The sequence below is a fragment of the Phragmites australis genome, chromosome 13 (assembly GCF_958298935.1).
Source record: "Phragmites australis chromosome 13, lpPhrAust1.1, whole genome shotgun sequence".
NCBI classification, from domain to species: Eukaryota; Viridiplantae; Streptophyta; class Magnoliopsida; order Poales; family Poaceae; genus Phragmites; species Phragmites australis.
In genome coordinates this window covers 9,976,000-10,002,650 of record NC_084933.1, presented here as the reverse complement: position 1 = coordinate 10,002,650, position 26,651 = coordinate 9,976,000, and the positions used below count along the sequence as shown (strand labels likewise).

General features: G+C 43.3%; 1 protein-coding gene across 1 annotated transcript; it reads right to left on the bottom strand.

Annotated features, from left to right (window-relative positions):
• Nucleotides 1–311: 311 nt before the first annotated feature.
• LOC133889405 (pentatricopeptide repeat-containing protein DOT4, chloroplastic-like) lies at nucleotides 312–2,000 on the bottom strand. Its single transcript, XM_062329937.1, has one exon. It carries the CDS (start codon nucleotides 1,998–2,000, stop codon nucleotides 312–314), a length of 1,689 nt encoding a protein of 562 aa, XP_062185921.1.
• Nucleotides 2,001–26,651: the final 24,651 nt, after the last annotated feature.

Here is a 26,651-nt window from a genome sequence, read left to right as displayed (position 1 = left end):
GAAGTTACCAATCCTTTGAGAAGGTGTACAACAAAATGTGAAGACACCATAATCTTTTGATCATCACACATCTAATCTCTTCTATTGACGAAACTAATCATCATGCAGTACATCAGTATCTCACTTCCCAAGTAATTAAGACCTCAAGAAACTGCTATTCTGTTACAGTCTGGTGCCTGGCCAGTTTAACAGCACACCTCCATACCAAGTCATAGATAACAACAATTTTGATAGAATGTTTGGTCCTCCTTTGGCCAAATAAAAATGAATTTTCCACAGAAATACATAGATATGGTGTTGAAAAGTACATATCAAGGGCTACCAATATCAGCAACGCAGCTCCAAGCTGGGGATTTCTGCATGTCCATATCTACCATGCAACTTCTAGTGTCTTCCACTTCACTCCATCTACCACCACCTGCTTGGACATTGCTGAACACCACATGGTACCCAACATTATCTGGTTCCAACTCCATAAGTTTCTGAGCTGCAAAATATGCCAGCTTAGAGTTCGAGTGTGTTCTGCATGACGCAAGGAGAGCACCCCAAATTCTGCCATCCGGCTTAACCTTCATGTCACTAATCACTTGTAAAGCTTCCTCTAGATTACCTGATCGGCCAAGAACATCCACCATGCAAGTATAGTGTCCTAGTTCCGGTGAGATGCTGAATTTTCTTTTCATGCAATCAAACAACTCACGAGCTTCACTAACAAGACCTGTGTGACTACATGCTGACAGCAAGCTCAGGAAGGTCACTCCATTAGGCCTTACTTCTTCCTCTAGCATCTGATGAAACAATGCCAGAGCTTCCCTAACATACCCATGGCTCGAGTATGCTTCGATCATTGAACTCCATGAGACAATATCTTTAAGAAGGATGATGTTAAACCACCTTTCTGCCAAATGAATCTTACCACATCTAGCATAGAGCTTGACAAGAGATGTTGCCAAGGCACTACTCTCGGATAGGGATACATGATTATTTCTTATGATGTATCCATGGGTTACTTTACCAAGCCGTAAAGCACCTAGTTCAGTGTAACTGCTAACTAGTCCTAGCACCACATCAGCACTGGGACCAAACGAAGATTCCATCATTCTCCGAAACAGATGGATTACATCTAAGAACTGTCCATGGTGAATAAATGCCCAGATCATGGCTGACCATATGCAGCTGCTTTTGTCTCTGAATTCCTCAAACAACTGGACCGATGATGCTAATTCACCACATTTTGCATAAAAACCCAAAAAGGATGCTACCAAGATTGTGTCAATGAGCCCACTCCTGACTGCAAAGGAATGCAGCTTCTCGCCTAGCTGAAGACACCTGGACTTGGCTAATGCAGCAACAACAACAGTCAATGTCTCACAGCTTGGACTCACTCCCACTCTTTTCATCCTTCCAAACATATCAACAACCTTAGAAGCATTCCCCTCTAAAGAATACTCCGTGATTATAATGTTCCATGAAACTGCATCTCTTCTCGGACACTGCTCAAACAGCCTGACAGCATCGTCCAAGAAAGCCATCCTACTCAAATGCGTTAACATCGAGTTGAGAACCAGCACATCACCACCAAACCCGCTCTTCACCGCGTGACACTGTACCTGCCTCCCTCCAGCGACGTCCCTCCCGGAGGTGCACGCCCGGAGCACCACAGCGAGTGTCACCGCGCTCGGCTCACACCCATTTATCCTCATCCCCGACACCAACAGGGACACCTCCCGTGTGTCCCCGGCACCTACGTACGCGGACACCAGCGACGTCCAAGAAACGACGTCCCGCGCGCGCATTTCGTCGAACACCTGCCGCGCGGACGCCAACATCCCCTGCCGCGCGTAGGCCGCCACCAGCGTGTTGCAGAAGTACATGTTGCCGCCAAAGCCGGCCCTGACGCCGAAGGAGTGGACGGCGCCAACGAGGCCGGGGAGGGACGCCTTAGTGCGGTTGAGGAGCGGGAGTGTGAAGGCGTCCGGGCGGGCGCCGGCGCGGAGCATGGCGGCGAACGCGGACACTACCTCCGCAGGGTGGCCGGAGTCGAGGATGCACTGGATAGCGGCGTTCCATCGGGCGGTGGCCCAAGGGAGTGGCGTGTTGCGGAGCAGCGTGCCCAGGGTGGCTCACAGGAGCAGGTGTTCGACGAAACGCGGAACAGTGGTTACTGGTTAGGCATGAGGTGGATGTGGGAAGAAGGTTACGTGGCATAATCACAGCCATGGTAAGTACAACAAGGGCTGCGATTTGTTGGAGTTAGCCCCTTAACTCATATAAGGGCAGGAGAAAAGGAAAATAATAGTTGAAAGGTTGTAAGCAAGGATTATTCGCGGCTATTGATATGAAAACGGTTATGCACATCAGCGGTGGTGGAAGTGAAAATGATTCTATTAGATTATTATTGTAATTTTATTTATTAATAATAATATAGTTATTAGAACTAATATATTTATCAAGTATATATTTTAGTAGGTCTCATAAAAATAATATATGAAGAAGCAACTGTAGCCGGGACAAAGATTGACTGAATTAGAGAAGTCTTAGTAGAATTATTCTCACCAGATGGTATGATGCTCTATGTATTGAACTCACCGGAGCATCTCTGACAAAGGGGGAGAGAAGTCTGAAGGCTTCATCGGCTAGTCCGGTGCTCAGCAAAGTGTAGCACCAAAGTTTTATCTGCAGAGAAGAGCAGAACTAAAGAAGCCACCGAATAGTCCGGTGTTGGTGAAGAAGGTGCACACCGGAGTATTTTGGCTCAGAATAGAAGACGTTGAACTCAACGGAAGGTCCGGTGATTAGCGAAAGATATACACTGGAGCATGTTTAGATAGAAATTAATATAGTTTATCTTGTGAAGTTTTGGAGCTAATTAGGTTAGAATTTTTAAGTATCCTAATTCACCCCTACTCTTAGGACATCACCGATCCTCACAAGTGGTATTGGAGCTGGGGCTCATATCTTTCACAAGGACGCGCCATTCAAGTAGCATTTGAGACCCCATCTCATTTTGACTGGTTATACTTCACCGTCTAGTGAGTTGTGACATCCGAGGTTGGGATGGATACCTATAGTAATCTACTTTTTTATGGCATAAATTTTCTCCGTTGAAAAATTCTAATATCATGTTATTTTTATAATCTAGATATTTGAAGAGTCATCGAGAAAGAGATGAAGCAACACATCACCAACAAGGAGACGCGATTAGATGCATCGATAAAGTGTATCTTTTTATTATCTTTAAATGTTGATGTATTTAATCGTGTTTACTCTCACCGATACACATGATATTTGAACTAGTCTTATTGAAATTCATAAAGACACAAAGGATGTACGCAATGAAAAATATTATGTGCTAGTTACTAAGCTCAATAGCATCAAACAATTACCCTATGAAAATACTAATGGCATGTACTCATATTTGAATATTCTTGTTAATGCAATTAATGGGTTAGATTTGATGCAAATTGAAGATGATCATGTGGTGAGAAGAATACTTCAAGCTCTACCTCAAAAGTACAAGTCGATAGTCTTTATCATCTACGACAGCAATGACATCAAGAGGATAACTCCAAGTCAAGTGCTTGGCAAGATCACCTCCCATAAGATGACTATAAACATGAGGGTGAAAGCCTCTTCCTCATCTGACGCCAAGAACCTTGCTCTCATAAGCAAACAAGCATCATACCCACATATGAAGGCGAAGATGAGGAAGCAAAAGCAAAAGTCAAGCTCAAGCAAAAATGATGAAGATAGAGATAAGCAAAGCATATCAAGCGATGAAGAGATTGATCATGATGTCGCCAAGTTCATCTCTCAAGTGGTGAAGAACATCAAAAAGATCAATACTAAGATTGATCACCGAATCTCCATAAAAGACTTGGTCAAAATAATTGATCACATCAAGAAGAAGAAGAAGAACAAGAACAAGGAGGAAGAGCCAAAGCATTTATAAGCATGAAAAGATAGGTGAGTGAAGATGAAGATTCAAGCTCAAGTGATGAGAACTTCATCACACACTCCTCCAAGAGAAGCTCTTCCTCAAGTTCGTCATCACACAAGTTGTCATCGCACAAGTGTCTTATGGCCAAAGGTATGAAAAGCGATGTAAGTGATGATGAATCCGATGAGGATTCTCATTCTCAATAAAAACTTCTTGATTTGATCAATGAGCAACAAGGGGCCTAAAAACACAAGCTAAAGAACTAAAGAAATTCAATGTCCTTAATGACATTCATGCTACTTTTGTTTCTAATTATAAATAATTAGTTAGCAAATTCAAATTGCTAAACAAGGAGCATTAAGAACTTAAGGGAAAACGTGAGGGCATTGAATCTTAAACTAAGATCTCTTTAAAGAAATCTACCTATCTATTTAATTTCAATCCTAAGCTATATAGCTCACCCCTTTGCAATGATACATGTATTAAGAATATTGTTGTAGAAACATGTGATGAATCTCATTGCATAAGAAAATAATGAGCTCAAACAAGAAGTGGAGAAGCTCAAAAGGAACTTGGCAAGATTAAATGGCAAGAATCATGTCCAACCTTCTCAAGATAACTGTGCAACCATAGTGAACAAGCTTGCGGAGAGGTCTACCATGACATACTTCAAGTGCCATCAAGAATGTCACAAGTCCTTCCAATGCAAACAAGTCAAGAAGGAGGCCAAAGAGAAAAAGAAATCAATGAATCTGTCTAACAAGACATCCAATCTCTATACCAAGCTCAATTGCAAGATCAAAAATAAAAGCAACCACTACAAAATCAAGAAGAAGAACAATGGCAAGGTGGTTGCACACAAGGTTGGGAGAAGGAATTGGGGGTGGAACTAAGTCATTTAGGTGTCTAAGGAAGTCATCATCAACATGAAGGGGCCCAATCGGTTTGGGTTCCAAAGAAAACTTAAACTCCAAGGGTTGGCTCGGGGGAGTTGGAGACTTGGCTCACAAGATAAAATAAAAGTTTAAGTAAAGAAGCCAAGTATACAAAGTTTGGACGTATTGATGAAGATCATGATCATCATATACCCAACATCCCTCATCCAAAGGTAAAAGAGGTAATGATAGCTAAATTTATGTTCATGTATTTTATTTTGCATCTAGCACTTTGTCTTGTCTAAGATTGCATGTGCATATTTCAATTTATTGCAATATCTAGTGTAGGTTTTACATATGGTAGGTTACTTGTGTGGTAGGTTACTTGTGTTTCTTTCTAAACCATAAGTAACCTACATGGTTTATTAGATGTAGGCTCTTTTTATGGTATTCCCTTACAAGTGATATTCTTTGTGTGCCATAAGTATAATCTATAGGCTAAATTCTCCATTGTTGTTAATGATAAATGCATATATCTCACAAGTATTCAACATTTGTATGCACATATTTAGGGGGAGCATATCCTATATGTTGTAATTTTGAGACTAACATGTGTTGCTAGATATATTTTTTGTAGTCTCATAGAGTGATCAACAAGTCTCCGGAGGTATGCAATGCTTAAAGGCTTAAATTAGTATTATTGTCAATTTATTTCTACATTTAAGCTACCTCTATGCATGATATGACTTAAACTTTCTATCTCTACTTATTATCTAGATGTGCATATATTGTTACATTCATACAACTAGTATTTGCAAGTGGGTCTCATTATATGTATGCATACATATAAGGGGAGTTTAGATTATATCATGTGAGTTTTATGAATTGTGATCCATATGCTTTCATTTCAAATGGTACCATATTCTTGAAATTGTGTCCCTACAAATGGTATCTCCTAAATTGGTATCATTTCATTTGATCATTATTTTTAAAGCTCTTCCCCATATGCTCTAACGCTCTTCCTCAAGTTCAACATGTGTCTTAGCCCTTTTTGAGATTGTTGACAAAAGGAGAGAATTTTGACGATAAATGCAAGAGGCATGCCTAGTGGAGAACAAGCAAGATATCAAGGTTGACAAAGATGGACTCATCTACATTTGGTATCAAAAGCATGCAATGGAGAAGCTCTTGCATGGGTCAATCAAGGGAGATAGTAGTAATAAAGAAAGAGGGAGCCATAACAAAAGGGGACTAAGTGGTAAGAATATGCATCCAAGCAATGTGGTAAGGCTTTGTGCTCTCTATAATTGGTATCATTTGTTATTTGTCTCTTTCTTTGATTATATTTTCATCAATAACCAAAAAGGAGGAGACTGTAGCAAAAATGGCCATATTAGGCAATGATTATGATTTTGGTGATTAATAAAAATATAGTCATTGGGATTAACATGTTTGGCATGTATATGCTTTAGTAGGTCTCATGCATATAATACATGAAGAAGCCACTATAACTGGGACAAAGATTGACTAAATTGGAGAAGTCCCAAGAGAATCGCTCTCACCGGATGGTTCGGTTCTCTGTGTGTTGAACTCACCGGAGCATTTCTGACAAAGGAGAGAGAAGGCTGAAGATTTCACCGGATAGTCCGGTGCTCAGCAAGGTGTAGCATCGGAGCTTTATCTACAGAGAAGAGCAGAACTGAAGAAGCCACCGAATAGTCCGATGCTGGTGAAGAAGGTGCACACTGGAGTATTTTGGCTCGGAATAGAAGAAGTTGAACTCAACGGAAGGTCCGGTGATCAGCGGAAGATATACACTGGAGTATTTCTTGTAGAGTTTATTCCAAGTATCGAAGAATGAGGATGAACTGATCAAATGATACGGTGTCAAGAGGAAGTGCACTGGTGGCTTACACCGGAGCAATTTACACAGAGAGGATGCAAAGACTCGGATGACTCAAATATACTCACATATAGTGCAGTGATAGAGATGTAGTATACACCAGAGTGTTTGGTATTCATGGAGGCTTTGAGTGGGGTTCCAACGGGTAGTTTTTGAAGATGTACTCACTGGATGATCCGGTGTTAATGCTACTATTCTCACCGGATCATCCGGTGTTAACAGCTTTTCTAAGGCATTGGGAAAACAGTTAGTTGGTAGGTTTGAGACTATAAATATCCCTCCACTCATTTATTTGAATGTGTGGCATGCTGCTAGAGTCCAAAGAAATAGAGAGATACTTGAGAAGACATCCAAGCCACCCAAGTGCTTAAAGTGATCATCCAAGGTAATTAAGCATAAGATTAGTGAGTGATTAGTGCTTATAGGCCTAGAGTGAGTTGTAGCTAGGTGTTGCAGCTTGAAGAAGGGATCAAGGAGTGATCCTAGCTTGTACCCGGCCTAGAATGAGTGTTTCCTTTGTGGTTTGGCGGCTCATCTAGCTTGAGGCCTTGCCTTGGTGGCTTGGTGGCTCAAGAGCTGTGACCGGGTGCCGACCGAGATATCTTTGGTGGAGCTCCAACGTGTGCTAGGGGTGGCATTCATGTCATTGATACCACAGGATAAAAATTCCTTGTACCAATTTTGTCTCTCTACCTTATTTACGTTTCTACATTTACATTCTTGTAATCTACATTTGTTCATTTACTTTCCTAGAGTAGTTTGTTGGGATTGGCTATAGGTTGCAAACCTTTTGAGTGGTAGAATAGACACACTAGATGAATCTAGAGCATATTTAGATAGAAATTGATAGATTTATCTTGTGAATTTTTTGGATCCAATTAGGTTAGATTTTTTAAGTGTCCAAATTCACCTCCTCCCCTTTTAGGACGTCACCGATCCTCACAGTTGTGAAGAGCATCCAAACACCACCTCCGAAGAGCACGCGTGGCTCACGGAGGTCTGACGGCCCGCACTGACCAATGAGGATGCAATCCGTAATGTAGTGCTCGAAGGAGGCAAGGGCCGCTGCTTAGGGTGTGCCTAGGAAGTCGAGCAACTGCTCTAGTGTGGCATTGTGTGTGCCCGCGTCCACCAGTGCTAGCGCCGCGTACATGGATGCGAGATAACAGGACATTGCCTGCATGAGTGGGGGAGGTGGTGGTGGTGATGTCCGTTGGCAAAGGTGCGAGGTGCTTGATGAGGCGGAGCGTGAGGGCCATTTTCCTGTCCAGGGAGGCAAAGAGGCAGCGTAGGAGGTAGATCAGGACTGCACGAGGAGGCGTAGGATCACAACTAGTATACATGTATTGATGTATACCTAATAGCTATATGGGGGGGGGGCTGGGTTTTAGGGGCCCGAGGAGGCTGCCCCGTTTGCCCCCTCCATGGCTAGTCTTGAGAAATTGTTGCAACTCATGTTGGTGAATCCACATATATATCACATGAGGCAATTTGGTCAAAAGGGTATAGCTTGTGTTTAGAGGACAATGCGCAAGACTTGCGGGTGGCTGAGCTGGTTACTACGCAGTTGTGGTGTGGTTTCTAACAAACCAGTAATAGAGCTCAAGAAGCAAGCTTCATCAAAGGAGTAGTGCCACACTTAGTAGATGGCGTCTAGCTATTTTAGAATACGCTAAGAACTTGAAATTTATGTTATGTCTATTTGAGCAGTTATCTGGCTTAAAAATTAATTTCCACAAAAGCGAGTTGTTTTGTTTGGGAGGAGCGAGAGAGAGAGAGAGAGAGAGAGAGAGAGAGTGAGAGAGAGAGAGAGAGAGAGAGAGAGAGAGAGAGAGACAGAGAGAGTAGCTTTATACATTATTTTTACTTATCCTATGGGTAACCTTCCACTAAAGTACCTGGGTGTTCCCATTGATAGGAAGAAACTGAGTAATAGTCAATGGAAACCAACTAAAGAGAAATTTAAAAAAAGAAGTTGAGTGGATGGCAGGGTAGACTGCTGACAATTGCTGGGAGAATTATCTTGGTGAATACTAGTTTGAGTAGCATTACTCTATGCATGCTTTCTTTTCTAAAAGTACCGAGAGGAGTACTTAAACGAATGAATTATTTTAGAGCTCAGCTTTTATGGCAAGAAGAACCAAGTGTGAAAAGTAGCACCTAGTAAATTAGGACATAGTTTGTTTACCCAAAGATCAGGGGGGTTTGGGAGTTTTAGACCTAGATACCATGAACACGTGTTTACTTGGGAAACAGACTTAGAACAAAGAGAATGAGGAAGGCCTTCGACAAAACCTGTTAAGAAACAAGTATCTACATACTCAAAATTTGTCGCAAGTTGAGCAGAGAAATATAATTTCTCTTTTTTGGAGAGGTATCATAGATGTTAAAGCTACTTTCTACAAGTTTTGTAAGTGAAAAGTAGGAAACGGAGAGCAAACTTAGTTCTGAGAAGATGTTTAGCTTAATAGGTCAACATTAGCATATTAGTTTCCTATATTGTATAATCTAACATTTTGTCACGTCCCAAATTCTTAATCACGCAATTGAGCATAATCATGCTTTTAAGCATTATGTTTAAATTTGCGTAATTATAATTCGGATTACTAATGCAATTCATTTGAGATCATTTGAATGAGAGAAAGAAATTCGGGAGAGAAAAGAATTGAATTCGCAGTTAAAACGGACTTTTTCCTTAACATGTGGGTCCCACGTGTGGCCCCACACCTCACCACTCCCTCTCTCAAGTGGGCAGCCACCCCCACCTACTCTCTCTCTCCCCTCACTCTCTCTCCCGTGCTCCCTCTCACCGTGCAGCACAGGGAGCCCCCTCCCTCTCTCACTCTCTCAAGCCCCTCTCCCTTTCTCCCTCAAATTTACGCTCTAGGAGCCGAATCAAGGTGAGTATGTGGTACCATTGCAATCACAAGCTCATGAGCTATCCATTCCCCCAATTCATTTTCGTTTTCCCAGAGGATTTGAGCCGGATTTGGTGTCTTTTGGTGTTAGGGTTGAAATGTGAAGAACACCGGATTTCTTCGTCTCCCGAGCATTTCCCTCCATTTCCTCCTTCAATCGGCGGTCCACAACCTCGGCAAAGGCCATTGGGTGAGTCCCCTAAACTCCCATGGCAAGAATCCACCTCTTGGATGGTTGGATTTTGAATTTGGAGCTACGGGTTTGAAGTTCATGAGTTCTTGATGAATTAGAAGCAATAGCTGAGTTTTGGTCGATTTCGGCATATGCATGTTATCCTATGCGGTAGAGGAAGTCAATGTGATGCTCTTGGTCCAAGTCCCCACTCCAAATGTCGCCGGAATCGTCGCCGGTGAGCTCCCAAAGTGCCTGCAACGACCCCCAGCGGTCTGACCGCCACCCCAAGGTCGGTCAGACCGCCAGGGGCCAAAACTCTCTGTACAGGGGTGGTCTGACCACGTTTCCGGCAGTCTAACCATGAGTCTTGGTGGTCTGACCGCCAGTATACCTCGGTCTGACCGCTGTATACCCAGACAGCACATTTACTGCTTGCTGAAACTTATAAAATTCATAATAAATTCTCTGTAGCTCCAAAAATTATGAACCAAATTTTGTTGGTTTTATAATAACCTACTCTACCTATTAAAAATATCCTCAGCCATGAAATAATGAATTAAATTTCTGAGATTAATTAATTAGGTTAAAGCTTCATTAATTCACCGTTAATTCATCATAAGTCCAAAATTGATGAATCCAATTTTGATAGTTTCCTTATGACTTGTTCTATCTAGAAAAAATGTTTTCATCCATTATATGCATGTTGTGGCATATATTTGCACTTCATTCATACTCATTGCATTGCATGCGTTATTCTTTTTAGAGATCGCCGAACCAACGATTCCGGCGAGCGAGGTCGATCCTGAGGCGCCGCACCTTTGTGAACCAGTGCATCAAGGTAAGCATCTATCATGTTGAACCCTGTCGGTTGTATTGAATAGATTCTAAATATTGATAAATTATGCTTATGTATAGGTTTGCATGTATAGGAAGTCAATGTTGGGTTTTGTTGGGTAGCTCCTATGTTGAATTGCATTGTATCTACCTTGATGTATTGTTGATCCATATCCTTGTAGCCTGGGTTTAATCATGCTAAGGTCTAACTTAAAAGTAATGCGAGATGCTTAGCAATGCATAGGTCCTCGGTAGAAGTCGAGCGGTGGAATGTCCCATTGTTCGTGAGCTGTAGGTTAATTACCTTCACAATGATTACAATGTTAGGTCGATGATGTTGGTTGTTCGAGTGGTGAGTATGAGACGAGATGTGGGCGGTGTTAGGGGTGTCATCTGCCCTCAAGGAAAGTCTGGGGGTAGTTCGGGAAGGGAACCCGGACACCGTAGGCCGCTTGCATCGTTTAAGGCCGATCGTCAGGGTAGTTGGCTTTAGCACTTACCTTACTCACCACATGCCGATCTAATGGTAAGGCGAGCCGAATACCTCGCAGCTGTGGCTTTGTGGGGCCTGAACAACGACGGTGTGAGCGGGTGGGCTTGTAAGCGGTACTAGTTTGCTCCGGGAGTAGTTCTGGTACCGCCACGTCGAGCGTTGCATGTCGCACACGGTTGGGGCTGGTTGGGAAAAGTTGTCACGGGTACCCCCTTGTGTGCACTTTAGCGAGTGGCACAAGCCGTATGGTCCTCGTGTCGTGTGGGTCCAGGAGTATCCCTCTGCAGGGTGTATAAACATTTCAAAATGCCGCGCTCTCGGTCATGAGCATGCTATTGTTTCAGTTGCACCCGGTTGTAGAGTTCTCATGGTTGATTCGGTTGTATGGTTCGGAGATGTGGTTGTGGTTCGAATATGTGGGTGGTGGTCGAGATGGTACTTGTTATACATTGATACTAATGTGGTTTCAGTTTCATATGATCATTTGGTAGTTGCAGGGTAGTTTCATATATGTTGGTTAAGTTAGTTGCTCACACATATGTCTAGGTTGCTTACCGTATATGTTTTACTTAACCTTGTGGTCTACTCTTACTAACAGCTCAATGCATAATCCTTGGAGTTGGGATATTATATACCCATATTGTGTAAGACTTGCGAGTACCTTCGTACTCAGGGTGCTTCCCTTAAGTTGATGCAGGTTCACAGGTCGGCGAGGAAGAGGCGGTGTTTGGCTACTTTGTGCCTGCCGATCAGGGTGGCGGGCAGGAGTAGCACATTCTACTCCGAACTCGGTGTTCTTGGTATGGAGCCTAAGGGCATGTGGCTCCATATCCTTTTGTTGTATAGTTTATTTTCTTCCGCTGCATAGATCTTTTGTTGGTTAGGAGTTGAGGGGTTTTGTCTCCTCCTAGCTCGCTTTTGTTGTAAAACTGTTAAAATCAGTTGCATGCTTAACTTTTGTAATATAAATGTTTATTACTTGCTCTTTATTAAGCTATGTTGTGATGTACATGTTGGAAGGCATGTGTTCCGATCATTGGGCACAAAACACGTGCCGGGACTGCCAGAATGGTATTCGGGTTAATCATCGGGGTTGGATTATGAATAATGATCCGCCTGATGATTAATTTGAATACTGTTTGGACGGGTCCTCACACATTTTCTAAAAAAAAGTACAGTTGCACATGCTCTTATAGACGTTCGAGATAGCATACGCTTTCGACGTCTATTTTGGGGTGATACTTTAGCAAGATAAATGAAGGGAAGTGCAGCTATCAAAAGACAGTGATTTGCTTGTATAGAATTTAACGGCAAATGAATAGTTCACAGTGAAATCCTTCTATCTGGCCTTGAAAATGAACCAAATACATTTTCCATATAAGTTTTTATGGAAAACAAAACTACCTCTAAAATAAATAAATAAATTCTTTGGTTGATGCTGAAGAACAGTATTCTGACTAAAGAAAATTTGGTTACGATGACAATTGAGAGGTTGTCACTGAGCATTCCGCTTTTTCCAATAAATGATTAGCTACAAAAGGATTCATTTTTTCGTGAATGTGTCACAGCTAATTACTCTTTTTATCCATTTTAAAGAGTGGCATTCTATGTCCAATATCTTGATCGAAGTATGGAAGTCAGAATAAATAGAATAATGATGAAAGTGGATGGAAGGGAAGTGAACAATGTCAGTTTTGTCAAAGTGATGAATCAATAGATCATTTAGTCTTTGAGTGCCCAATGGCTAAGTTCATATGCTTTGTGATACAATGTGCATTTTATTTTGCTAGTACGCTTGTTTCTTTGCAACAAATGTTTAGATGGATGGTTGCAGAATTTCACCAAAAAAAACCATAAAATGATTTTGATTGTTGGATTTGCAGCCATATTCTGGTTTGTATGGAAAGCTCGCAACACAGCATGCTTTGAATGCAAATTACCCCAAGATCCAATTGCTATAATCTTGTTTGGTCTGCCATTGGAGTGATCTTTGGTCAGCTTTGCAGAAACCGGAGAAGTAGGAGGTGATATGTGAAAGTGCTACAAGACTCAGAAGCATGGTGATGGAGATAACCAAAGTGCAAGCGGAATGGAATGGACGACGAAGGGCGATTCCAGCAAGTTGAAGCTGGAGTAAAGAAGAAAAGAAAGATGATGACAGGAAGCTCTATTTTGGAGGTGATGTTGGTTGTTGTGTGAACAAATCATCATGAGCAGTGGTGGCTCTTTTGCGACCAAGTCTTTATGGTTGGCATAAGCTAGGTTGTAATTTGCTCCTTATAGCTGTTGTTTGGGCATGATACCTTTTTGTTCTTTAATTCTATCTTTTTCAGTCATGAACTTGTTGTGACAAGACACCTAGTGATGTTGGTTTCATTAATTGAAATTGGGGTTCATCCCCACGTCTAAAAAAATTAGTGATTACTGGAGTATTTTTTTATTATTTATTTTCTACCAAAATTTATCGAGTGGCTTGTGATAGATGATATACAATCACTAAGTCATCTCTCAAGCACTAGAGTACATGTAGGATGATAACTGTTGGAGCAAGAGTTTGTCTTACCCCAGCAAATATGGCGAGAGTTTCTTCTAAGGAGGAGATTCAAGTTTGGAGACGAAGTTTGAGAGGAAGGAACACCACGAGTATATATGATAGGAAAAATAGATCGATCTGGGGGGAGAATCACATGTTTGCTGTGATTCGTGTTCTGTGTTCGTCGCCACTATTCTTGTTCGCATGTCTGTCCCTCTTCCCCCAGACGACCATGGCCCCCTATTTATAGGGTCATGTGTAGCTTGGCGTATAAGTTATCATAATGTACGAATATCTAGGACCCGATTGAATTACTGGGCCTTATCCCTGATAACTATTTTTTATCCTATCGGGGAGATAAATATCCACCGTGGTAACTATCGTGGTGCCTGCCCCCTGGAGTGCGGCGAGCCGGTCGCCAATTGCAGCCCGACGCCGCACTGTCAGGGGTATCAAGATAGCCTCCATTACGCCAAGGTGTCAGAGTGGTGCCCATCAGCCTAGGCCTTTAATGCCAGTCACTTCTTGTGCCGGCGGTGAAGCAGGAAGAGGTCGGGAAGGCGACGGAGAGGGCCTCACCAGTGACCTCCTCGGACTCCTCAACATCCTCTGGCAGCTCGGGAGCTGGCTACTGTATCGGCTTCCGCAATGGCAAGCTGCAGGTGAGGTGCATATGCCGTCTCATGCGTGGCCCCTGCCGGAACCCGTAGGAGGTGAAGGCGGTCACCGAGATGGTGTACTTGGTGACAACGTGATATACCCTTGTCACGGCTGGGCTTAGTCACCTTGTACTCTTTCTCCCTTGTTTTGCTCCGTAGGGATCTATCTTCTTCGTGGCAATTTCTATACAGTTGTTTTAGTTTGTATCCCCTTGATGTACTGGTTGTTTAATAATATAGCATGGGTCTTCAGGAACGGTCGTGTCTCCCTTTGTATCGCAATGCGAGAGGACCTTTCGAAGGGGTGGCCGCATGTGTGGGTGCTTTCGTGCCTCCAAACCGTACTTCTTTGTCCCTTTCGAAGGCGATGGCTAGTTTTTCTGATGACTGGTGGATACTTAGGCTAACTGAGGAGAACCGGGTGGAGTAGTGGTGATCTCGTCGTCTCTGGTTACTGCGTACTCCTTCCTAATTTCTTCCAGATTTCTAACTCAGCGAAGTCCCCTTGGAACCTTTGGAGATGAGCTCCAGAGGTGGTCCATGATCCTTCGGGTTCCTTAGCAACTGCCCGGGTTGAAGACAACAATGTATCAGAGGCGCAGCCGAAGGCTTAGGCAAGAGAGGTGGTCCGTGACCCCCTGGGCCCTTAGCCGCTACCCGGCTCTGGAGGTATTCCGTCCGGAGCGTGGCGACGGCGCGTCGGAGGTGAAGCCGAAGGGCGGGAGGAAGAGAGGGTCCGTGACCCCCTCGGCCCATAGCTGCTGCCCGACTCTGGAGGTATTCTGTCCGAAGCCTGGCGATGATGCGTCGGAGGCGAAGCTGAATGCCGAGCAGAAGAGAGGGTCTGCGACCCCCTCGGCCCTTAGCCACTGCCCGGCTCCGGAGGTATTCCGTTCAGAGCCTGACGACGGCACATCTAAGGCGAAGTCGAAGGCCTGGTGGAAGGGAGGGTCCGCGACCCCCTCAGCCCTTAGCCGCTGCCTGGCTCCGGAGGTATTCCGTCTAGAGCCTGGCGACGTTGCGTCGGAGGCGAAGCCGAAGGGTGGGAAGAAGAGAGGGTCCGTGACCCCCTCGGCCCTTAGCTGTTGTCTGGCTCCGGAGGTACTCCATCCGAAGCCTGTGACGGTGCGTCGGAGGTGAAGCAGAAGGGTGGGTGGAAGAGAGGGTCCGCGACCCCCTCGGCCCTTAGCCGCTACAAGGCCTTGTTGTCCCTGCATTGGATAGTTGGGGGTTCCACTATGTTTCCCGTGCCACACAGCGTGGGCTTTTATAACGTATGAAATGTGTCTTAAAAGGAGATGGTAGGGTAATAATTTTACCTTTTACCATGTGTGTTTTGGAGTCATGCGGGTCATACCTTTCCCTGTAGGGAGGAAATTTTTATACCCCTTTGATTGGCCTGCTGTGCCTTTTTAGAGGCTAGTGGGTTTTGTACCCCTTCGGCTCGGAGGCATTAGCCTTCAAGATGCCAGGGTACCTTTCCCACTAGGTTTTTTCAGAATCTTTTGGCCCGGTGAAGTTTTCGAAGAAACATCTCCATCGCAGGGGTTTTTCGGAAGTCTCTCTGTGGTGCGGAGGTTTTTGTGAAAGCTCTCCGTCGTGTGGAGGTTTGGAAAAGGCTCTCTATTTTTGTCGGAGGCCTATGAAAGGTTCTCCGTTCTCACCGGAGGTTTTGTAAAGCTCTCCGTTTTTATGGGAGGTTTAGGTGAAGCTCTTCATTTTTACCGGAGGTTTTGGTAAGGTTCTCCATTTTTACCGGAGGTTTTGTAAAGCTCTCCATTTTTACGGGAGGTTTTTGGTAAAGCTCTCTGTTTTTACCGGAGGTTTTTTTGGTAAAGTTCTCCGTTTCTACCGGAGGTTTTGGTAAGGTTCTCCGTTTTTACCGGAGGTTTTGTAAAGCTCTCCATTTTTACAGGAGGTTTTTGGTGAAGCTCTCCGTTTTTGTTGGAGGTTTGGTAAAGCTCTCCATTTTTATCGGAGGTTTTGGTAAGGTTCTCTGTTTTTACAGGAGGTTTTGTAAAGCTCTTCATTTTTATGGGAGGTTTTTGGTGAAGCTCTCCATTTTTACTGAAGGTTTTGGTAAAGCTCTCCGTTTTTACTGGAGGTTTTTGGTGAAGCTCTCTGTTTTTACCGGAGGTTTTTGGTGAAGCTCTCCATTTTTACCGAAGGTTTTTTGTGAAGCTCTCTGTTTTTGTCGGAGGTTTTTGGTGAAACTCTCCATTTTTACCGGAGGTTTTGGTAAGGTTCTTCATTTTTACCAGAGGTTTTGTAAAGCTCTCCATTCTTATGGGAGGTTTTTGGTGAAGCTCTCCATTTTTACCGGAGGTTCTGGTAAAGCTCTCTATTTTTACTGAAGGTTTTTGGTGAAGCTCTCCGTTTTTACCGCAAGTTTTTGGTGAAGCTCTTCATTTTTATCGGAGGTTTTTGGTGAAGCTCTCTTTTTTTATTAGAGGTTTTGGTAAAGCTCTCCGTTTTTACCGAAGGTTTTTAGTGAAGCTCTCCATTTTTACCGGATGTTTTGGTAAGGTTCCTTAGCATGTATTAATGTTGAAGGCCCTACACACTATTAGAGCTACGCAATACCTTCTAGGAAATCTAGGCAGTCTTGCTTTTCAAGTGACCTAGGCATGCTACGCCCACGGTTTGTAGGTTTGGCGTGCTCCCAAGGAAACGCCCAGTGTGCACCGCAACACTGTCCACCAAGGATGTACCCTGGTGCGTGGCATTTATATGACCAAAGTTGTGTAATGCCTTTCAGGGCACCCTGGGCATAATCTGCCTTGCAGGTGACCTAGGCATAAGCGGCACCCGCGGTATATAAGCATGTCGTGAAGAGAGGATACCTTGCGACAACATTCCTCAGAGCATCGCATCCTCACATCAGGGTAGTCTCCTTATATGCGGCATCCACACACTATCGAGGTTACACAATACCTTCCAGAAAACCTGGGCAGTCTTGCCCCCCACGTGACCTAGGCATGCTACACCCGTGGTGTGTGGGCTCCACTTCCGACTAGTGAAAAGCCTACCCTTCGAGAAACCTTTTCAGGTGACCTTGGGTTTAGGCAAGCGATGCTTACTGGTGCGTGGGCTTGTCACGCCTCTAGAGAAATCCCCCGAGGGCGCCACAACTACATTACCAAGGAAGTCCCTTGATAACTAGCATCTACACACTATCGGGGCTACACAATACCTTCCAGAAAACCTAGGCAGTCTTGACTTCCATGTGACCTAGGCATGCTACACCCACAGTGTGTAGGCATGTCGTGCAACGAGGATTCCTTGCAATAGCATTCCTCGGAGCACTGCAACTCCGCCATCGAGGACATCCCCCGGGGCATGGCTTCGACACCCGAGACTATGAAAATGCCTTCCAGGGCACCCTGGGCATAATCTGCCTTGCAGGTAACCTAGGCATGGTCAGCGCCCGCGGGTGTGGGCCTCACTGTCTATCGAGACTACAAAATACCTTCCAGGAAATCTAGGCAGTCTTGCCTTCCAGTTGACCTAGGCATGCTACATCCGCGATACGTGGGCTTGCCATGCCACCTGAAGATGTCCTACGGGTGGCGCCGCAACGCGGTCTATCAAGAAAATCCCTTGATACGTGGCAACTACACTTCCGAGGCCACACAATACCTTCTAGGAAACCTGGGCAGACCCACCCCTCAAGCGACATAGGCACAATGCGTCTGTGGGAGTGAAAGGATTTGGCATGGTTATACTAGCTAAGTTATGCAGTCTACTGTTGGCAACAAGAAGCTATTTGTAGCATGAAACATAGCTAGGTTAAATAACTACTCATGCTAAACGAGAATGTAACTTAAGTTCTACTTCATCTACTTAGTAGCTATCTATTGCAACAAGACTTCTAACAATATAGTTGGAGGCCCCCAACAGACTTTAACTTTGCTGCATGAAAGATGGATCACTAGGTAAACTACTGGGTAGTTAACAGTGGGCGTACCTTTGTAGGAATAAGGCCTCTATTGTGAGGCTTAGTGACCTCGAAGCCTGTGGCTAGGCTGGGAGAGGCGGAGCTAGACCCCCTCCACCTTTAGCTGTTGTCCGGCTCCAGAGGTAACCCATCCGGAGCCTGGAGGCGGCACGTGGGAAGCGTGGTCGAAGGCTAGTCGGGAGAGGCGGTCCTCGACCACCTCTGCCCCCAACTGTTGCCTGGCTCCGGAGGTACTTCGTTCGGAGCCTAGCGACGGCGTGTCCCTGACTCAGTTCTCGTTGCTCCGTATGGTACCATTGATAGTAGGGTTGGTTGTGATGGTGCAAGGTTGAGGGGCCAGGGATTCACCCGGGAGTTTGCCCCAGGCCCCCGAACTCTGCGTAGTCCTTCGCTAACTCCTTCTGTGGCCAGCTATTCGCCTTGCCTTCCGAGGTATTCCTCCCGGAAGGTAATGAGGGTGCGACAGTCGTTGGTGTTGTCGTCGCGCTCTGGTCCGTGCAGGACGCACCCGTATGCCTCCAGGGGCACCGAAGCTTGTGGTTTCCCCAAGGTTTCCTTCCCCCTTGGGAGACCATCGAGGCCACCCGGTGAACTGGTTTTGGAGCCGAAGTGGTTCTGACTATGCCTCCCCGGACGAGGTGGGCTTGGAGTTCCCTGCGCGTGGTTGGCATTGCGAGGGCTGCATCGAACGCACCGGCAGGATCCGTGCCTCCCAGAGCCCTCCGTCTCCTTGGAACCCTTTCTTTCGTGAGGGGCCCAAGGAGGGCGCTGGGTGGACAGACTTTTCGAAGATGTTGGCTCGCTCGGGATATTCCATGTGTGGTCGAAGGGGAAACCGGGGACCAAGTCCAGTTGGGAACATTCCTGGGTTGGACCGCCCAGAACCATTGGAAGACGGCCTGCTTGGCTGTGGCTTCGGTCGCGTCCTCTCCTGAGGCGGTGAGGTCTTCGTTGTGTAGGGGCTGGAAGGCCTCTGCGCCGTTTGGAGTTCCTGTACCGACCCAGGGTTCTGGGTTGGCCAAGGTCGGAGGAAGGCCGTCCCACATGGCAGCGGGGCTGGAGCATGCATACGATGCGTATGGCTGAGACAGCCATGCATATGGTTGCATGTTTGCAACGGTGGGTACGATGGCTTTAGCCGATTCTCTGGTGGTTTTTCTGGTGGATTCCTACCTCTCTTAGCACTCCTGTGTTCAAACCCACACGGACGGCGCGTTGTTAGAGCAAGAGTTTGTCTTGCCCCAGCAAATACGGCGAGAGTTTTTTCTAAGGAGGAGACTCAAGCTTAGAGACAAAGTTTGAGAGGAAAGAACACCACGAGTATATTGATGATAGGAAAAATAGATCGATCTGGGGGAGAATCACAGGTTGCTGTGATTCGTGTTCTGTGTCCATCGCCACCATTTTTGTTCGCCTTTCTGTCCCTCTTCCCCCAGATGACCATAGCCCCCTATTTATAGGGTCATGTGTAGCTTGGCGTACAAGTTATCATAATGTACGAAGATCTGGGACCCAACCGAATTACTGGTCCTTATTCCGGATAACTACTTTCTATCCTATCGGGGAGATAAATATCCACCATGGTAACTATCCTGATGCTTGCCCCCTGGAGTGCGGCGAGCCGGTCGCCAATTACGGCCCAACGCTGCACTATCAGGGGTGTCAGGATAGCCTACATTACACCAGGGTGTCAGAGTGGTGCCCATCAGCCTAGGCCTTTAATGCCGGTCACTTCTTGGCAGGCAAAGCATGACCAGCACTCCCCTTTCGGTAGATCTTCCCAGGGACTGCTGACTCACCCTGCTGCCTTCGAGAAGGTGGCCCGATTGTCCCGAGGTGGGGGCCTCGGGAGGCATGGATCCGGGAGATGAACGCTTCGGGAAGCAGGACTCCAGAAGACTGGGTCTTCGGGAGGCTAAGGCTTCGGGGGACCAATGCTTTGGGATGCTAAGCCTTCCAGAGGCCAAGCCAGTTAAGCCAAGGGAAGGCTTCGCATGTACGAAGAGGACTTCGGATGTCAAGCCTTTAGCTGAGGATCTAGTGATCAAGGCTCCAGGGGGACCTGATGACTTCGGAGGCCAAGCCTTTAGCTGAGGATCCGGAGATCAAGGCTCCGGGGGGACCTGGATAGTAATCTTCAACCATTATCCTCAGGCTGGCTTATTTTCCCCCCAACAACAACACAGCATTAACCTTTTCCATCCATATGCAATGACACTTCTTTGTCGGTACTTATGTAAAAGTGTACTTCTCTATCATGATTCATGTAAAATTACATGTTTTGTTATATCTAAAGTAATTTATTTAAAATAGAATATGAAAACTTATGTCTTTTACCTCCACAATGTTAGTTTTCTTTACCTAACACATAATAAGCTTGTTAATTCTGCATGTATTGTTTATACTTCCCGCACATTACTTTATTGGCCATGGTGCATCTCTGAACAATGATGAAAAGATACAGGATGCTCTAGACATGAGCAACCGGTAGGGAAAAGACATGAGCATATCGGCATATCCCGTACAATTTCAAGCAACAGATATGAGCAACCGGTAAGGAAAAGAAGACATCAAACACATGTACCCTTGCTCTCTTTTCCCCTGGTTATTTGAATTTGCACATAATATTATATTATATGGTCAATTATCTTTGACTTGTGAATGTTGATATGACTTGTGAATGTTGATATGTTCTGTTGTTGCAATGAAGTGTTTGGTCGATTGTAGTGAATAGTGAAAGTGCATCTAGGCTCCCGCGTGTGTTTTGGATGATTAATGGCAAATGATTAAGGGACTAATAAGTTCAATAAGTTGATGAACAGGTAGTAGTCCCATCGAAAGAAAATAAAAGGATGATTTGGCGACCCTCAATAGGAAGAAAGAAACAGCATATAGTTATCCCTAAGTTTTTAAGTTTAAGCTTGAATTTGAATTTGAGTTTAGCGATGTCATACTATCAAGAGGGATGTGCTGATGAATTTACTTGACATGTCTCAGTGCTCATAGAATATCTAGGACATTTTTTGAGAAGACACATATCACCCCACAGCCACCGGAAATCTAGAATTTAACTTGGGTACTCGGAAGTTTCAGTTTTTGACCAGAAGTTTCGAGTTAGTCAGTAGTTCCGGGTTCAACCCAGAAGGAAGCTCTTGGTTTTGGTTTTCTCATGAAACTGGAAGTTCTGGTTTTGGATTGGAAGTTTTGAGTTTAATTAACTTTCTAATAGAAGAACATTTATAACAGTAACTTTTCGATCTAAGTCGGAAGTTCCAACTTAGGACCCATAAGTTCCGAGTTAGGCCATAATGCACTGTAACGATTAGTTTTTGGGAGTTGGGTATATATATACCCCCCCCCCCCCACCCCTTTTGAGGAGGCTATTGCTTTTGCACGAAAGAGACAACCTTTAGTGCCAAAAAGCACTCACTCCCACCTTCCTTTAGCTTGAGATTTGCAAAGATTTGTGGGTTGGGTTGTGAGTGCAAGAGATTAAGTGAGCATAATTCCCATCTTGAGCACTTGAGATTGTGAGAAAGTTGATTTATCGCCCAGTTTGTTACTCTTGGAGCTTGGCTCTCCTAGACGGCTAACCATTGTTTGTGAGCACCCAAACTTGTGGTGTGCTGCAAGAAAGTTTGTGAAGGCCGCGATTTCACCTCCAAAAGAGAAGAAATCACATAGCGACAACCAAAATCAATATTTGTGATTTCTTCGTGAGGAAAAGGGTTGAGTGAGACCCGGCTTTTTGGAGCCCCTCAATAGAGACATAGGGACCTAGTTGAAGAGGTCCGAACTTCGGTATACAAAACATTGTCTTCTTCGCTTGGTTTCGTTGTCTCCTTCCCTTGGTTTGCTTTATTGAGCACTTGTTCTTTTTTGTTCACTTCATCTTATACTCGGTCGATATGTACATTAGCGAAGCTCTAGTTGAAATAGATTGGTTGCTTAGGTCGGCAGCTTCCTTATGAACTTGTGTATATGCTTTACAAGTACTAGAATTGAGTAGGGATGGTTAAAGTTTAATTTTTCTCTCTTTCACCAGAATATCCGAGTTGAACTCAGAAGTTCCGGTTAAGATCGGAACTTCCAGTATCATGTTGAAACTTCCGATTTTACTAATTTTTTCTGCAAGTTTAAAATTTGAAATAAACGCCTATTCACCCCCCCCCCCCCCCACTCTAGACAATATCAATGGTCTTTCAAATAGCCATCTGGATTAGTAGTAGCCTACGTCAAGAACTATGTTATTCACATATATGTCATGATTGTTTTTTCTTTGGTGTAGTCCTAGACTTCTAAAGTTAGAAAGAGGCAAAAAGCTTATATTTCTGAAGTAAAAGGAAATAAATTAATAACCTCATTGACCGCAGGTCAAGGCAACACCTCAATCATTTTTTTCAACTAAAGAATATTTGGAGAGTTAAAAGGATGTATTGATGACTGAATAAACAAGATCACCGCTTCTATCTTCTCTTAATTCCATCCATAGATCTCCATATTACAGATGTTTAAGAATCTCAAAAGGAAGCGACGTACAAGTATTTTTTGGATATTTACACGTCTTGTAAAGATGGTGTTCAATATGTTGCTTGAAATGATGAACTTTTTCTGTTGTCTATTCATGATCCCAAAGGTAAACCATTGAACAATGATGCCGGAGTTCTCGCCATGGTAGGTGATATTATTCTCACACGAGTATTTCTGCAAGAGCTCTCATGTGATGACTAGAGATGATCCAAGCTCCGGAGAGATTAACTACACGATACACTTGTGCAATATATTATGTATTATACATATATGGAGAACTCTAAAGTATGACATGGAGAGCAGTGGAATCCTAAACAAATATTGAAACCACTTCCTGTATGCTTCCTCAACTTATCCATTGATTATATCCTGTCATTTTTTGTATGGCCTAATGTATTTGTTGTCTATCTCTTCTATATCAGGCTAACAAGATATGTGACATCTATATAAAGCAAATGAATGCATCAGATTACTCAAGTGTCTTGTTGGATTATGGCTTGGAAGAAACACAACAAGATCTAGCATATTTGATTGCTCCCAATGTGAAATATGATTATGCTCGAAGTGTGGAGATTTTGTAGGGCGTAGTAGGAACCAGTAATACAAGGATGGCATCAGCAGTTTAGAGGCCTTCGAAGGACTAGAAGTGAAGATCCTTATATGTGCTTCTATTGTTTCATCATTTTCAACATTGTGTTCCTCTATGCTCGACTCCATATGTAGACGGCCAAGAGTGTATGATGGGCTGCCAGCTAATAGGGTGGGTGATGCACTACTATTTTGTGATGAAGTGGATGATGTCGGAATTAGAAGTACTCAAGTGAAAAAAAATTATGCATAGGTCCCAGGCTTATGAAGATCATGCCTTGCATGTCATGGAAAACCCGAATAGATGAACTATTTTTTCCCTTGGAATAAAGCTTTACAAAAGATGGCAATAAGACTTTGAAGAAACTCAAAGAAAAAGCTAGAGATAGCAATATTTTGCAATTGTTGAGACAAGTGTTAGAAAATAAGTTGGCACACTTATGAAATTTCTAAAGACTCTATGGATATATGCTCCTAGTCACATTTTTTTAAGAAGTGGCAAAAGGGATATTAAACCTTTTTCACTTATTTGAATTGAAGGATCTATTGTGAAATAAATGTGCAACCGATGATGACGTCAAGTGTATCCTCTACATCATCTCGCTTGAAGATGTCTATTCCTAAATCCTCTCCATCCAATTCTATGCATGTCAACCTCACTTTGTGAAAGAAATGCGACAGACAAAATTGAATATCTGAAGTTCTTAAATACATTGAAAGTCATGTTAGATTGATGCCATTTGAGAGTGATATCGAATGTATAACAAAGTTCTTGATCCAAGCAACATGTGTCATAGCCACATCGTCAATTTCTTTTGAGCTACATAGTATGAAAAAAAAAACCCTAGTTCATATGCTATTTGTGGAGGGAGTCTCTTAGATTAGGGAGCGTGAGCTTCTTGTCCCTTCATCTCTTCATACCCCTAAAGCATGTGAGATTAATAGGAGGTCAATCTCAATGGGCCCAACCATAGGAGTAAGGTAACATTTTTCTTGACATTTTTGTCATATGTTTTTCTAGAATGTATTCTGAATGCAACATCAATACTATATTGTTGTGTCATATCACTTGTGATAATTCAGCGTACCAGATCAAACTTGAGTATAATATTAACCATCTCATCCTAAAATACTAAAAAGATGATTTGGTTACAATCTACACATACAATCTATTATATATAAGAAATCCAATACTTCAAAAAAAATTGCTTTAGATGCTATTATATATAAGAAATCCAAACTATCAACAATAGGGAAACAACTACAGAACCTTCTAGGCATGATAGGGAAGTAGTACCATGAGAGATGGATCAACAACCTATGCCCAAATATAAAGCTATATCTCTTAATTTTGTGATCTCTTTATTTTTGCGAAACACTTGCTCTATATGACTCTAAATAGTAGTTCTTTTGATTTTCACACAAGTGTACCATGTTGTCCTGAATTCTAAAGAGGATATAAACTAAAGAAAATTTGGTCCTTCAATTTATGCCACATGTCTTCGTTCCAATCAATATATATATCGAAATATCTTCATCAAGGCCACACAGTGATTCAAGTTAACTTTTCCGTTGCCTTATGATGATTTTCTAAATTTTCTGAAATAACTATACAAAACGTGTACAATCGAAAGCATGTTGATTTTGACCAAATAGTATAGCTATAAATGTGGTTTACATATATAAATTCAATATGAATACCTTTATCATATAAACATACCTTAATTTCATAATTTTGCCCTTTATAACATTTTTTGAATAAATAACAAGGTGTCATCCCCCCTTAGATCTATATGAAGCCCACCAATTTTCCAACTTGTAGAGACTCAGCACTACCAGCCAGCTTACATAGAGCCTCAGGGCACCTAGAATAACTTCAATTACTCATTAGCAAAGAACTTCCTATGGCAATCCTCCAACAAGGATCACACAGTTGGGTACGACAGCTGAGTGAGGAGCAAGCCCAATGGCAGTGGTGTTCGAAACAGCATCCATATTGTTCAGAAGGCTTGAGAAAGTTCTTGACACCATGAAGACGAGACTAACATTACCATATCAATATTCAAGTAAAACAACATGAGAGTAGAGCACTGTAGTTAAGGTGTTGATTGTTGTAGCATTACCAAAAGTACACCTATTGTGTCCTTTATATGCGTTCCTTCAGATAATTTGGAGAATTCGGAGTACATGAGAGTATTTCTTTTACTAGGACATTTAATCGGAGATCAATCAGCATGTATGTGTGGATTTTCATTTCCATATATAGCCCGTAATGTTGAATTGTTGTGTGGCAAGTTGTAGCATGACTCTTCTTTTTCTCTGCAGTGCCTTGTACTGGCTAGACCTAACTATATCTTTGTCATGGGGTACTCACAACTGGGGTTCAGATATTTAATGACTGCTCAAAAGCATCACATAATCTTCAAGAAGTCATTGCTAACATTTGATCTCTATTGTCACAATAAGCATGTCACTTGATTCGACACCAAAACATTTCATTATAGTCAGCCGTCACAAAAGTTGCATGCACGTGTGCGACTAGCTTCATTAGACATTTGGTGAATACTGATTTTTTATTTATCTTTGAACATAGTCAAGTAAATTTAATTTGAGAAACTAAGTTGAGATGTGTCTTGGTTTATCTTATGTGATGAATGATTGATGTTTGTGTGGCTTTTTTTATTAGCATATGCATGGTTATATACTGCAATGTTGATTTTTATCTAACCAAAGTTGAAAAGAATTGGAGTTTGTATTGTTGTCTTGGTGCAGAAAGCTTACACTCACCGAATAGTTCAGTGTGAGGGTTTTTGACCTCACCAGATAGTCCGGTGTGTGGTAGATGTGAGTACCAGAGCTTTTCAGTGCAAAGGCAGAAAAAATTCATTCACCAGAAGGTCTGGTGTGGGTAAGAGTGAACAACAAACTAATTTTTTCAGAGAATGGTGCAAATATGAAAGTATGGTGTGGTAGCCTCACCGGATGGTCCGGTGTGTGCACAGGTGATCACCGGAGGCATCACCGGACAAAGATTTTCAGAGAGGTTAAAAAACTAAATTCCAATGAAGATGTACTCACTGGATGGTCTAGTGATGGGCGTGTGAACACCAAAGAGTATCATCGGAGCTTTTCAGTTCTGAGGCAAATGTTGAGGTATTCACAGCATTATCCGGTGTTGGGATTTTATGATCACCGGACTAATTTTTCCAGAGAGGCCTACAAACTGGCTTCCAGTGGAGTTGTAC